Raw genomic sequence first — 11,836 nt, forward strand, 5'->3', positions numbered from 1 at the left:
TTGGCCATAATGTTCCTAGGAGTTTTCACTTGGAGATCTCTTTCAGGCAGTGACCAGTGGATCCCCTGGCTCTGAGCATGTTTTTTATTAGTCTTTTGGCTTTGTTTTAGTGTTTCTTGTTGCCTCATAGAGTCATTGGTTTCCATTTGTTCTATTTCTGATGTTCAAGGAATTGGTTTCCAGGGTGAGGTTTTATGCCAGATTGTTAGTTCCCTTTCCAGTTTTTTCTTCTGCAGCTTTCACTTCTTTAACATTTTTTCCTCAACTGCTCTGATTCCATTTATAAAAACATTTTTTAAGGTTTTTTCCCCCCATCACATCTGTTCCAGACATTCTGCTTGAGTTTGGGCCCAGGCTATTTTTTACTGAGGCTTTGCTTGCTTGCTCATCCTTCCAGCCTAATTCCTTACTTCAGATGTGCTCCGCAGGGCTGGATTCTGCAGCCCTAGCAGAGGGAAGGTCTAGGCTGGTTCTCCTCCAGTATCCCTGCTTGGGATATTGCAGAATTTCATGGACAGATGGAAGCACCACCAGTTTTTGGTGCTATAGCCGAGTGAGAAGATCACCAAGTGCCCGGGGTAGAGCTCCATGGGACGCCTGAGGCGCCTGGGTCGCAGGAACCAGCCTGGGGGAGGGGGGGAGTCTGACAGCCAGGAGGGAGGCACAGAGGAGTCCGAGGCTGTAGGGAGGTCAAGGAGGATGAAGCCAGAGAAAAGGCCAGGAGAATGGCATGATGAGGTTGGAAGCCAGACTGGAGTGAGAGGAGGAGCAGCTGGGTGACTCAGTGGGTAGAAACAGGAGGTCCTGGGTTCCAATCTGGCCTCAGACATGTCCCAGCTGGGTGACCCTGGCCAAGTCACTTGACCCCCATTGCCCAGCCCTTACCACTCTTCTGCCTTGGAACCAGTATACAGTGTTGATTCTGAGATGGAAGGTAAGGGTTAAAAAACAAGTGAGAAGAAAGTGGACCTGACTTTGTGAAGGAGTTGAGGCCTTGAAGGATGGAGTACTGGAGGACATGAATTGGCCAGGAGGGCGGGAGGGAGGGGAGCCTCAAAGGATTCCCTCTGGCTGCGCAAAAAGGGCGGCCCCTCACTTGAGACCACCTGGAGGAGGAGCTGCAGGAGGCCGAGCTGTGGCCTCCGTCTCTTTAGGGAAATAGAGGAGGCCAGGAGGAGGTGCTCTGGAGACTTAGAAGGACCAGCAGGGCCCAGGGTGGCTCCAAAGCCTCAGGGCGAGGCGCTGGGCCCAGTAGAACCTCGTGACCATTCTCTGTCCCCCCTCAGCCTACGCCCCCACCACCGCCTGTGCCACCCACCAAGCAGCAGTACCTGTGCCAGCCCCTGCTGGATGCCGTCCTTGCCAACATCCGCTCCCCCGTCTTCAACCATTCCCTGTATCGCACCTTTGTGCCAGCCATGGAGGCCATCCACGGCCCCCCCATCACGTATGTGCGGGTCCGGGGTGCGGGGCGAGGCTCGGGTGCCCATGCCACGGGGCTCCTCCCCCCAGCCATGGGCGTCTCTCCACAGGGCTCCGATCATCTCCCCACGGAAGCGCAAGTACGAGGAGGATGAGAAGCAGACGATCCCCAACGTGCTGCAAGGAGAAGTGGCCCGGCTGAACCCCAAGTTCTTGGTGAACCTGAACCCCTCCCACTGCAGCAACAACGGCACCGTCCACCTCATCTGCAAGCTGGGTGAGTGCGTCGGGCCTTGGCGCCCCTGCCTGGAGCCTCCCCCGAGCAGGCGGGAGACTCTGCCCCGGAAATCCATCAGGAGACCCCTCCTGCGGGGTCTCTGGGGGGGCACTGCGGGGGCAGCCAGGCGGAGACGGGCCGAAGGCACTAGCCCATGTCTTGTGCCCTAGATGACAAGAACCTGCCCAGCGTGCCGCCGCTCGAGCTCAGCGTCCCCGCCGACTACCCAGCCCAGAGCCCGCTGTGGATCGACAAGCACTGGCAGTATGGTGCGTGGGGCGGCTCCCGAGGCGGGGGTGGGGGTGGGGAGGCAGGGCTGGGTGGCAGAGCCCCACCCCCACCCCCTGACGGCCCTTCCTCTGTCTCCTTTTCAGAAGCCAACCCGTTCCTGCAGTCGGTGCACCAGTACATGACCTCGAAGCTGCTCCAGCTCCCGGACAAGCACTCGGTCACAGCCCTCCTCAACACGTGGGCGCAGAGCATCCGGCAGGCCTGCCTCTCGGCTGCATAGTGCCCGCCCGCCCGCGTGGCACGTCTCCCAGCTGGCCTTTAGCTTTCGCTGCCCTCCCCCGCGCTCAGGCCAGAAATCCAGGTGACCTGAGCAGGACCTGCCTGGCTTCCCCCTTCGCCAGCCCCCCTTTGCTTATGGAACGCGGAGGCGGCTCGGAGGGCAGATTTGGGGGAAACGCGACTCCCTCTGCTGCTTGATCCCGGTCCTGAGGCCGGTGCAGCGCCCTCTGCTCACGCCCCAGCGTGGGGCCCCCCTGAATCTGGCCGAGGCCACGACCGCGTCCCCCACTGGCCTCCCCTTCCCTACCTGGTCCTGGCCCAGATACAGGGGCTGCCTCTCATCTGTTGGTTCTCTGGAAGGCCCAGCTGGAGCCCATTCAGGTTCCTCAGCCCATCTCTGTTCCAGTCATGTCTACTCTTGGGTTGTTGGTGGGGGGCTGGGAAGAGGAGGCCTGGAAAGGGGGAGCTGGGCCTTTGGGCCCAGGAAGAGCGATCGGGTCCCTGGCATGGGCTCTGGGGCGGGGGGGAGGACACATTGCCCAAGAGGAGGGAGGGCAACATTTTGTACACACACTAATACATATTTGTGGTTCTTTGGATTATTATAATAAATTTATTCCTGTGTTTGACATGCACTTAGTTCCTTTTACTCATCTGTCAGTGCCAGAATGGTGGCTCCCCCACAGGGCTCCGGGACAGTTGGTCTCTCACATGATGCAGCCATGTGAGCCTGCTTGGCAGGCTTTGTCCCTGCGGGCCTCCCCCAGACTGGTGTCCGGGCACCTCTGCTGGGCTTTTCTCTCGGCCTCGAGCCCCCTGGGCCGACTTCTCTTGGACTTCCCTCCCTCGCCCGTGTAAGGATAATTTTAGGGGTGTGACCTAAACTAAATTAATTTGGTCGCCAAGGAATATCCCAAATAAAATACCCAAGTCAGTTTGGAAATTTATGGTGGTTTTATCAATATAGGGGAAAGAAATCAAGGAAAAGAGGTATAGGATTTCTCCCACCTGGACTATGCCAGGGGGAGTTCAAAGACCTCTGCCACAAGGACTTTGAAGATTAGAGGCTTTCTAAGAGGATAATGTTTGGAAGGTAAAGGAGAAAGGAATCGGCCTAAACTCCAAGAGAGCTCAGCTAACATGCCTCACCTGAACTAGGATACTCAGCTTCTCCCAGTATATCAAGGAAAACACCACCAAACCAGAAAATAGTTCCTGCCACACCAAGATGCCAGAATGCTTAACACGCTGCCGGCCAGAGCCACCTCTCCGCAGAAAGAGGGCCCGGAGAGAGGAAGTGATGTGAAATATATAGACGGGTTTTTACATCACTTTCTTGCATCTCACATGTACCAATGGTAGCTTAAGCTTGACTTAGGACAGCCCAGGGGTCTGCCAGTTGTTTCTGATTTGTCATTTGCTAGCACATGTCTGTCATAGGCCATCCTCCTAAATACTTAATTCTTAAGTAGGGGTGTATACATTCCTGTTTTGTTAGACCAAGTAGGGCGGAGTAATCTAAAATTCACAACCAGAACAGGCCTTTCTCAGCTTCCCCAGGCCTAGAGCCCTGCACGGGGGTCTTCTGGACAAGTACTTCCCCCCCCTCCCCGCCCTGCGTCCTCACCCTGGCATGTCCAGCCATAGACCTTTGTCCAACAGGCCTGTCTGCCAGCATCATACCGTCCACTTGAGGAAGGGGAAAAGGCAGAGACCCTCTGTCAGGGGCACATCTATGCAGCCAGGAGGACCAAGGCCTCTAGCTGCACATGTGAAGATGGGACCTGTACATAAGTCTATAGTCGGTTCACACTATCCAACAGAAAACCACCAGTAACCCCCCTGGGGCCTGGCCTGCCTGCCATCTGGGCCCCAGCCCAGGCTGGCCCATTGTGCTGCCCATCAGGCCTGGCAAAGCGGCATCATTCTGTGAGCGGGGCTCAGGGCTCTTCCCCAAGCTTGTCCTCTAAAGCCAAACTTCGAATCACAAACCAGGAGACGGGAAAACGGACCCATTCCTCTGGCCAGGGCTCGGCAGCACAGACCCACCGCATTGTGCCCTCATCGGACTTGGGTTGCAGGCCAAATCCGTAGCCGATCTGGCCCGCCGGAACCCAGCAGAGCTCGTGCTCTGGCCAAGACCACGGATGCCCCCTCGTGGCTTTCTACGGGCCAGAGAGCCCCACGGCCCGTCTTCACACTGCCGGGCGACAGAAGCTCGAGGGTGGTCTCTGGATGGGAGTCGCGTTTCCTGTTGGACACCAGCCACCGCCGCGGGGGCTCCCTGGGCTGTCCTGGGCCCCCAGAGACAGCGCGGTTCTGAATCAGAATCCCGAAGCGCCCACAGCAAAGTGCTGCCGGCCTGGGCTGGTGGTGGAGGCTCCTCCTGAAACTTAGGATCGCCACAACTCAAGGAATGTAGCTTTATTTCAACAATCTCTAGCTGGTAGGGAAATAGTTTCATAATTCATTTTTGTATTAATGTGTATTTGGGAGAGAAAAGTGGTCATCAGACTGGGGCCCAGAGGCCGGGGCAGTGGCTCGGAGAAGGGTTACGGCCGGTGTCTCGGGGTCCGAGGTCAAGGGGAGAAGCCCGGGTGGGTGTGTGCCGTCTGCTCCGGCCCCAGCCCCCAGGCAGAACCAGGCTGGGGCCGGTTACAGGACCGTCCGGTGGAGACGGCGGCTCTGGATGGCCTGCATTTTCTTCTGTCTCTCGGCAAAGCTGTTTCTCAAGGTTTGCTTGAGGGCCGGCAAGACGGCTCGCTCTGCTCCAGGCAGCGGAGCGAGGACCAAACTGCATTGAGGGAAGAAGGGGAGCGGGAAGCTGGGACGGCGCATCGAGCCGACCGCCTGGCTCACTGGGGGTGCCCCTTGGGGGCTCAGCCGGGGAATCGGGCCACGAAGGGGAGAGGAGCAGAGGTGGGTCCCGCTGGGCCCGGCCTCCCACGGGCGGCCCAGGGATCGGGACGGCGGGTGCCCCCGCGGGGTCCCTCGTGCTCATACCATTTTTTGGCTGTGTTCTTATCAGCAACTTTGGGAAACTGCATGCCCTCCTGAGGCCTGAGTGAAGAAAACGTTCGTCCTGAGATTTGGGGCTCGCGAGCGGCCCCACGACCGCCAGGAAAAGTCGAGGCCGACGGGGGGCTCATACGGAGAGCGGCGCCACCTTCGCGCCTCAGAGACAGGGGCGGAAGCTCACGCCGATGGCACCCGTCCTCCTGCCCTGAGGAGTCTGTCGGCCCCTGGCCCAGGTGGTGCCGAGCACGCGCGGGCCACCCCCCCCCCCTGCCCTGCAAAGGGAAAGCGAGCGTCCAGCCAGCCTCCTGGCACTTACTTGGGATTTGGCTGGCCGCCCGGAAGGCCGTCCCCGGTCTGTCTGCTGCTGTCTTCCAGGACAGATTTCAGGTGCTGCAGCTGGAGGATGAGGACAGAAAGGCTGAAGCCCGCCTGGCGAGGTCGTGCCTGTGCCAGCTGCCCCCGATGCCCGCCCGGCAAGGCTCACCTCTTGAGCCTGCAGGTGGTTGGCATTCCACAGCTGCCGGATGACCAGCTCACACTGCTGGAGGGTGGACAGCTTCCGCATGTGAGGGGGCAGCTTCAGAGACGAGGAGACCCCCACGACGTGCTTGAACTGGGGCTGGCAGGACATCATGGGGACCAGCCTGGAGGCCGGGGCTTCCCCTTCTGCTCTGAAATCAGGACAACGGACAGGGGCTGGGTCAGTGGGCAGCACACAGCCCAGGCGAGTCAAGAAAGCCAGAGGCTTGATGAGAACATGCCAGACCTTCCCGTGGCGGGCATCTGCCCTGAAGGAAGGGCCCCCTGGTGCCTGGCACAAAGAAAGTGCTCAGTAAGCCTTATTTATAACTTCCAGAGCCCCGTCTCTGTAGCCACCCTCCAGGAAAAGGCCGCCCGCCTGCCCACCCACCCACCAGAGGAGCCTCCACTCTCCCGTCACAGCCTTCTTAGCCCTTTATGATTTGGGTTCTGAACCGGCTCCCCCCAAAGTGACTGATGCCCTCCGAGATGCCAAGTCCAGAGGTCTTTTCTCAGGACTCTGTCACCACTACAGCCTTTGACTCAATTAAGCGCTCGCTCCTTCCCCAACTTCCTGTAAGTCCAATACCCCCTCCTCCAGGAAGTCTTCCCAGCAGGCCATCTCGCCTGTGTTGAGCTGGTTGGCGCGTGCTTGTTTGCTGCCTCTTTCTAGCACTTTGCACGGCTCCAGGGCGCCATTGGTGTTAACTGATGACTGCTGGTCCCTTGAAGGAGGCCTGGAGAGGGATGGGGCGCCGAAGGGCCCCGAGGCAGAGGTTAAGTGAACTTACCCAGGAGAGCCGAGGGCGGCCAGCAGAGGGGCGATGGCCCTGCCCCAACCTCTACACTCGCCCCAGAAGCTAGGCCCCCTGCCATCCCAGCACTGCCCACACGCTGTGCTCAGGGCACATCCCGGCATCGGGGGAGGGGAGTCCACTGGCTCCCATCAGAGAAGGGGAGGAAAGGCTGTAGTGTGCCCACAGAGAAGACCAGCAGAGCGGCAGCGCCTCCTTCCAAGAAGAACAAGATGGGGCAGGGCTGCCGCTCTGACCGGAGGACGAGGCCTTGGGCAGGACAGCCTTCCCCCCCCGGGGCCTATATAGGGGTGCTTCCCAGAAAGGGTGCACCCCAGAGGAGGGGCCTCAACGCTCCAGCATGGATGTCAAGGCAAATTCAGGAAGAAAGCCCACAAGAAAGGGCTGGGCCTCCCCCATCCACGCACAGGCACAGAAAGGCAGGGCCGAGCCAGACAGACTAGGACTGAGCTCCCAGGTGGACAGCGTCTGAGACCTCCTGAGGATTATCTCCTCACAACTACCTATTCTCCCCATTCAACAATGGAAGAAACTGAGGCAGGCGGGCCCAGAGCTCCAAAGTGTCTGTGGCTGAAGTGAATTCAGCTCTGGGTTCGATGCGAGGTGGCGCCCCCAGGGGCAAACAGACAAGGTGGGCCGAGTCCCAAGGCCGAGGATGGACAAAAGGGGGCGAGCGGGCTGGCCTGGCCTGGCTCTTAGGAAGGACAATCCTGGGCCACATCCAGGAGGCGATCCGCAGAAGCGAAGGAGAAGTCCGCCATCAGCCCACCCAGAAGAAGAGCCGATGGAAGGGGCCCACCTGGTTGGCCAGCCCACCATTTGCGCCGGCTCCCCTGCCACAAGGAAAGCAGCTCTTCACTTTGTGCCTTGCCTCCAGGATGAGGGCAAACGGACAGGGAGAGCAGGCCGAGGGTCGGACATGCTCCCTGGTCAGAGGCTTCCAGCGGTTGGGGCAGAGGCAGGATCTCGGGCCAAAGCCTCTGGGGGGACAAACTCGAGGATCAGCCGGAGGAAGGAGGAAAACCAGAATCGTTAAGTGCCCTGAAGAGGTGGATGCGCCGGGGCCCTTGTCAGCCAGAAGAGAGGAGAAATGCAGAGAAACAGCAGCTCAGGTGGCTCAGGAGGGCAAAAGGCCGGCCGGAGCCAGGCAGCAGAGGCGCCCAAAGGGCTCTGGATGAGGGTCTGGCTGGTTTGAGCTGTCCTGGGAAAGGGGGTGAAGGTAGGCTCACGGCCCTCGCCTGGGCTGAACCTCTCGAGTCCTCGGAGCTGTAAATGGCAAAGCCCGACGGCCAGCCGGGAGGAAGGGAGGATGGGAGAGGGCCTGGCCGGCCCGATGGGTTCAGTCTCCAAAGAACCTGCAGACACCCCACCAGAGCCCCCATCGGCGGCGTCCCTGGTCAGTCAGTCACGCTCGGTGACATCCGAAGGATCACAGACATGAGTGAGATGCCCGGGGCGGACTAGAGAAGGGCAAATGTCCAAGTACCAAGAAGGGAGGAAAACGGATGCTCTGATGGCAACGAGCCAGCGACCCACCTAGAAGGGAGGAAGGAAGGGCTGGGGGGAGCCCCGGCTGCATCAAGAATTGAGCCATTCAGGAGCATCCACAAAGCAGTGGAGCAGAGGAGGCCGCCGAGTCTGGGTCTGGTCACAGAAAAGGAGGCCGCGGCGCGGCAGGCAACAACACCCGGCCGGAGCCAGCAGCACCCAGGTCGATCTCGGGCTGTGATGCTCCCCTCGGTGCCGGGGGCTTCCCGATCCTGTGCGCCGTGACCCCAGGCCGGAGACACCCACTCACTGGACGGCGGGCAAGTCTCCGAGCCGTCCACGGGGCTCAGTGGCCTGTCCAAGGGCCAGAAGAGCAGGCGCTGCTCAGAAAAGGTCTGACCCGCGGCCCCAGCCCTCTCCAGGCAGCCCCTTCCTACCCAGCCAGGCCTTTCTCCATCCTCATGCCGGGGCCTCGCTCCTCTTCTCTGGGCTCCCCCAATTCCTGTCTCTTTGGGCAGCAAAGCGAGTGCTTCACTCTGGACACGGAGCCACCTGCAGCCAGACAGGGAGCAAGAGATCAAGGGCTGGGGGGCAGCGAAGCCTGACCGCCGAGGACGACCCTCAGACCCAACCAGGGCTGGGAACCCCCTTCCGGAATCCCGGGGACCACGAGGGCCTGCGCCTGCCCTTCTGGGCCCTCAGGTCTTGGGGGCAGATGGCTGGCTCAATGGACAGAGCCCCGGGGCCAGAGGTGGGTTCAAATCTGACCTCAGAGCAGCTGGGTGACCCTGGCCAAGTCACTTAACTGCTGCCTCACCCTTCCCACTACTCTGCCTTGGAATCCACACAGGGTACTGAGTCTAAGAGCACAAGCGAACATCTCGTACTGCCCCAACAGAGCTTCCAGGAGGGGCCCTGCCGGGTCTGACTTCCAACACCGGCTTCTCCTTCCCTGCCTGCCCTTCTCGGGATGGCAGGAGCCCCGCCTAATCTCTCAGGCCCTTCCGGCCCCCCCCTCGCTGCCCCAGAAACAGCGAGCTTCACATCCGGGCCCACAGCTGCCACCAGGCCTACAGGGGTGTCCATGACCCTTCCCTGGGAGGGGCTCCCACCGGCCCCCCGCCACCGCCCCCCGCTTTGCTTTGACTCTCACCTGCCAGCACCGTGCCCGAGCTGGACTTGGGAAAATGGGAATTGGAAGAAGTCATACCTACAGGAAGACATCCGGGAGTCAGTGCCCCGTGTGCGGCGGGCAGGCTGGCAGCCCCTGGAGGGAGCCTGGGCCTGGAGTCACCGTGTGACCCCGACCTTGGCCACTCTGACTCAGTTTCCTCACATGTAAAATGGAGAAGCCCCTCTGCTGGGCTTTCAGCCAGTGCCTGGCACCCATCATGCTCTCTGGCCCCTTCCCCCTCCCGGGGGTCCCTCGAGGCCCCGGGATGCCCGAGCCACTCCGTCCTAGCCTCCGCTTCTGTCCCGTCAAGCCCGGCACCCCCCGGCTCTGACTTTTCAGGGCTTTGCTCTGGGGCGCCGAGACTGACCTGCCAGCACTCGGGGCCTCGGGACAGGCCCCCAGACCTCTCCCCAGAGACCCAACCATCCCACCCAGTCGTTATTCCACAAGCCCATTCGACTCGGGACACCCAGGCTTAGCCCTTAGTGCGCTGGACTGAGCCCTCGAAGGACTCTCCCGCTGTCAGATGGACCCGAGGCCAAATCCAGCCTGGGACCCTTTCTTTAACTCTGGCTAAGTGGCTCGAGCTCTGCCTCAGTTTCCCCTCCCGTAATAAACAGGGCTTGTCATGGCAATCACAGCCCTTTTCTCCCAGGGTCCATGGAGAACACCTGGTCTTCCTGCCCGCCCCAGGCCGGCCCTGCCGCCAGAACACGAAGCACGACCCCAACTCCAGGGGTTACCAGGTCAAACCGAGTGACGGGGCCAGTGACCTGGAGGGAGGGGAGGCCGCCGGGCCATGCTAAGGAGCCTGCAGGTCAGTGGAGAGTGCCAGGCCTCGAGTCAGTTCAAATGGAACCCGGGCGGTCCCTTCACCTCTGCCCGCCTGCCTCAGCTATGAAATGGGGGGATGATGCGCAGTGCCTGGCTCGGCCCTCCCTTCAGGAAGTCGCAGGTTTCCCCACGGAGCGCCTCCCCCACAGCACGAGGCCGGGGTGAGGTGGGGGTGGGGTGGGGTGGGGGCGGCGTGGGGGAGGGGGAGATCCAGTCACCTGCGGGAGGGCTGGGGCCGCCTACCTTTCCGCTGCAGCTTCTGATTCATTATGAGTTTATAGTGAAGATCTGAAATCAAGCAGAGATTGGGGTGTCTTTCTGGCCCCCCAACTTCCCGGCCGGAATCCCCCCGCAGCCTTCAAAGGGCCCAGAGCAGGCCAGGCCATTGGATCGTGCACCAGCCAGAACTGTGGTCCCAGGCAGCGGCAGCGGCCTCCCCTTCCCAGCTCCGCTCCAGCGCCTGAAACCTCGCTTTTCTCAGCTGTAAAAGCGGCTGCTGTGAGCGCGGTGCTGGGGCCATCGGGAAGGCCCTGGGACGCAGAGCTCCGTGGCTGCCCTGGCCGGGACCCCTGCAGGCAGTGTGGCCCGGGAAGGCCGGGCTCCCACTCCCCCCATCCCCGGGCGGCTCTCTGGAGAACCCCGCGCTGCCCCCGCCGCCGCCGGCCCCTCACCGCGGTTGTCCCTGCGCAGCCGCTCCACCTCGGCGTGCAGACTCAGCAGGGTGTCGGCGTGCTGCTGCTGCACGAACTGCAGGCTCTTCTCCAGGTCCACCACGCGCTTCTGCAGCGCGGGCGCCCCGGCCGGCGGCGCAGTCACCACGGGAGCGGGGCCGATACCCAGGACCGGCCCGGGGCTAGGCGGCTGTTGCGGCTGTGGCTGCGACTGAGGCTGCGGCTGCGGCTGAGGCTGAGGCTGCGGCTGCGGCTGCGGCTGCGGCTGCGGCAACGTCGGGGCCCGCAGGCGGCCCAGGCTCGCTGCCGAGGCCGGGTTCGAGGTTTGCGGGCCGAACCCGCCCGCCATCCCGGGGCAGCTCATGGCGGCGCCGCCGGGTCCCGGGCCCTCACATGCGGGCCGCCTGCGAGCCTCGCCCCCGGCCCAGCCGACCGCCCCGCTCCGCACCGCCGCGACCGCGACCGCGACCGCCCCGGGCCGCTGCACGCAAGTCCCTGGCCCTCGGACCGCGACCCCAGACCGGTTTCTCTGGCGCTGCCGACCCCGCCGCCGGCTCCTCGACTGGCTCTGCCGCGTTACCATGGTTACCGCACGCCGAGCGGCCACTCTTCCCCCGACCGCGCGCCCGACTCTCATTGGCTGCTAGCTTCGATTGGCTGATCTTCCAGAGAATGGGCGGGGCGATAGAAAAAGATCTGAGCCTCCATTGGCTGAATTTCTGGGGGCGTGAGAGTTGGTTGGAGACTGGACGGTCTCCGTGAATGTGTGCAGCTAGAAAGTCTTCCTGACGGAAACGGAGAGAGGCGTGTCCAAGGCCCGAGCCTCACCCCATTGGCTGACTTCCTCCACCGCTCGCGCGCAGAGGGCTGCTTTAAGTGGGCTCACCATAGCGCTCTCCCTCTTCCCTCAAGTCCGTCAGTCCGTCTATAAGTCCATTCTTCCTAAGGTCTTTCTATCCTTCGTCTCTCCGTCCACTCTCGCTCCGTCCATCCATTCATCCATCCAGCCACCAGCGCCATTTCTTCGGCCGGCCGCTTAGAAAGCCCCCTTGACAGCTGCGTGGAGGAAAGCCTAGAGCCCGCAGAGACTTGACTGTAGTCCCGGCAA

The 11,836-nt window shown here is 61.6% G+C and overlaps 2 protein-coding genes across 18 annotated transcripts in view; one reads left to right on the forward strand and one right to left on the reverse strand.

Moving 5' to 3' along the window:
* Nucleotides 1–2,844, forward strand: part of MED15 (mediator complex subunit 15) — a 100,266-nt gene extending 97,422 nt beyond the window's left edge. For all 16 annotated transcript variants that reach the window (XM_056821324.1, XM_056821332.1, XM_056821317.1 and 13 more), the window contains 4 exons: nt 1,287–1,447; nt 1,533–1,699; nt 1,870–1,968; nt 2,074–2,844. In XM_056821324.1, the coding sequence (XP_056677302.1) occupies nt 1,287–1,447; nt 1,533–1,699; nt 1,870–1,968; nt 2,074–2,210 (564 nt within the window). In that variant the 3' untranslated portion in view covers nt 2,211–2,844. The remainder of the gene's footprint in view (nt 1–1,286; nt 1,448–1,532; nt 1,700–1,869; nt 1,969–2,073) is intronic.
* A 1,774-nt stretch (nt 2,845–4,618) lies between these two features.
* On the reverse strand, nt 4,619–11,836 carry LOC100025547 (coiled-coil domain-containing protein 74A). 2 transcript variants are annotated; one of them, XM_007490796.3, is made up of 8 exons: nt 10,729–11,826; nt 10,301–10,345; nt 9,203–9,259; nt 8,487–8,601; nt 5,712–5,898; nt 5,544–5,623; nt 5,213–5,269; nt 4,619–5,003 (listed from the first exon to the last, which is right to left on the reverse strand). In XM_007490796.3, the coding sequence occupies exons 1-8, from the start codon at nt 11,363–11,365 to the stop codon at nt 4,865–4,867; spliced, it is 1,317 nt and encodes a 438-aa protein (XP_007490858.1). In that variant the 5' UTR covers nt 11,366–11,826; the 3' UTR covers nt 4,619–4,864. The 2 variants fall into 2 exon arrangements, with proteins under 2 accessions (XP_007490858.1, XP_007490859.1); XM_007490797.3 differs by lacking the exons at nt 4,619–5,003; nt 5,213–5,269 and adding an exon at nt 6,336–6,483 and having other exon boundaries at nt 5,543–5,623; nt 10,729–11,836.

This window comes from Monodelphis domestica, chromosome 3 (assembly GCF_027887165.1).
Source record: "Monodelphis domestica isolate mMonDom1 chromosome 3, mMonDom1.pri, whole genome shotgun sequence".
Taxonomy (NCBI): domain Eukaryota; kingdom Metazoa; phylum Chordata; class Mammalia; order Didelphimorphia; family Didelphidae; genus Monodelphis; species Monodelphis domestica.

Bases quoted from the DNA above. Each gene is read 5' to 3' on its own strand.
- LOC100025547 (XM_007490796.3), bottom strand. From the start codon at position 11,365: ATGAGAGTCGGGCGCGCGGTCGGGGGAAGAGTGGCCGCTCGGCGTGCG. The intron at 10,346-10,728 runs GTGAGGGGCCGG...GCTTGATTTCAG, and splicing joins GCTGCGCAGGGACAACCGCG to ATCTTCACTATAAACTCATA. The intron at 9,260-10,300 runs GTAGGCGGCCCC...GTCTTCCTGTAG, and splicing joins TCAGAAGCTGCAGCGGAAAG to GTATGACTTCTTCCAATTCC.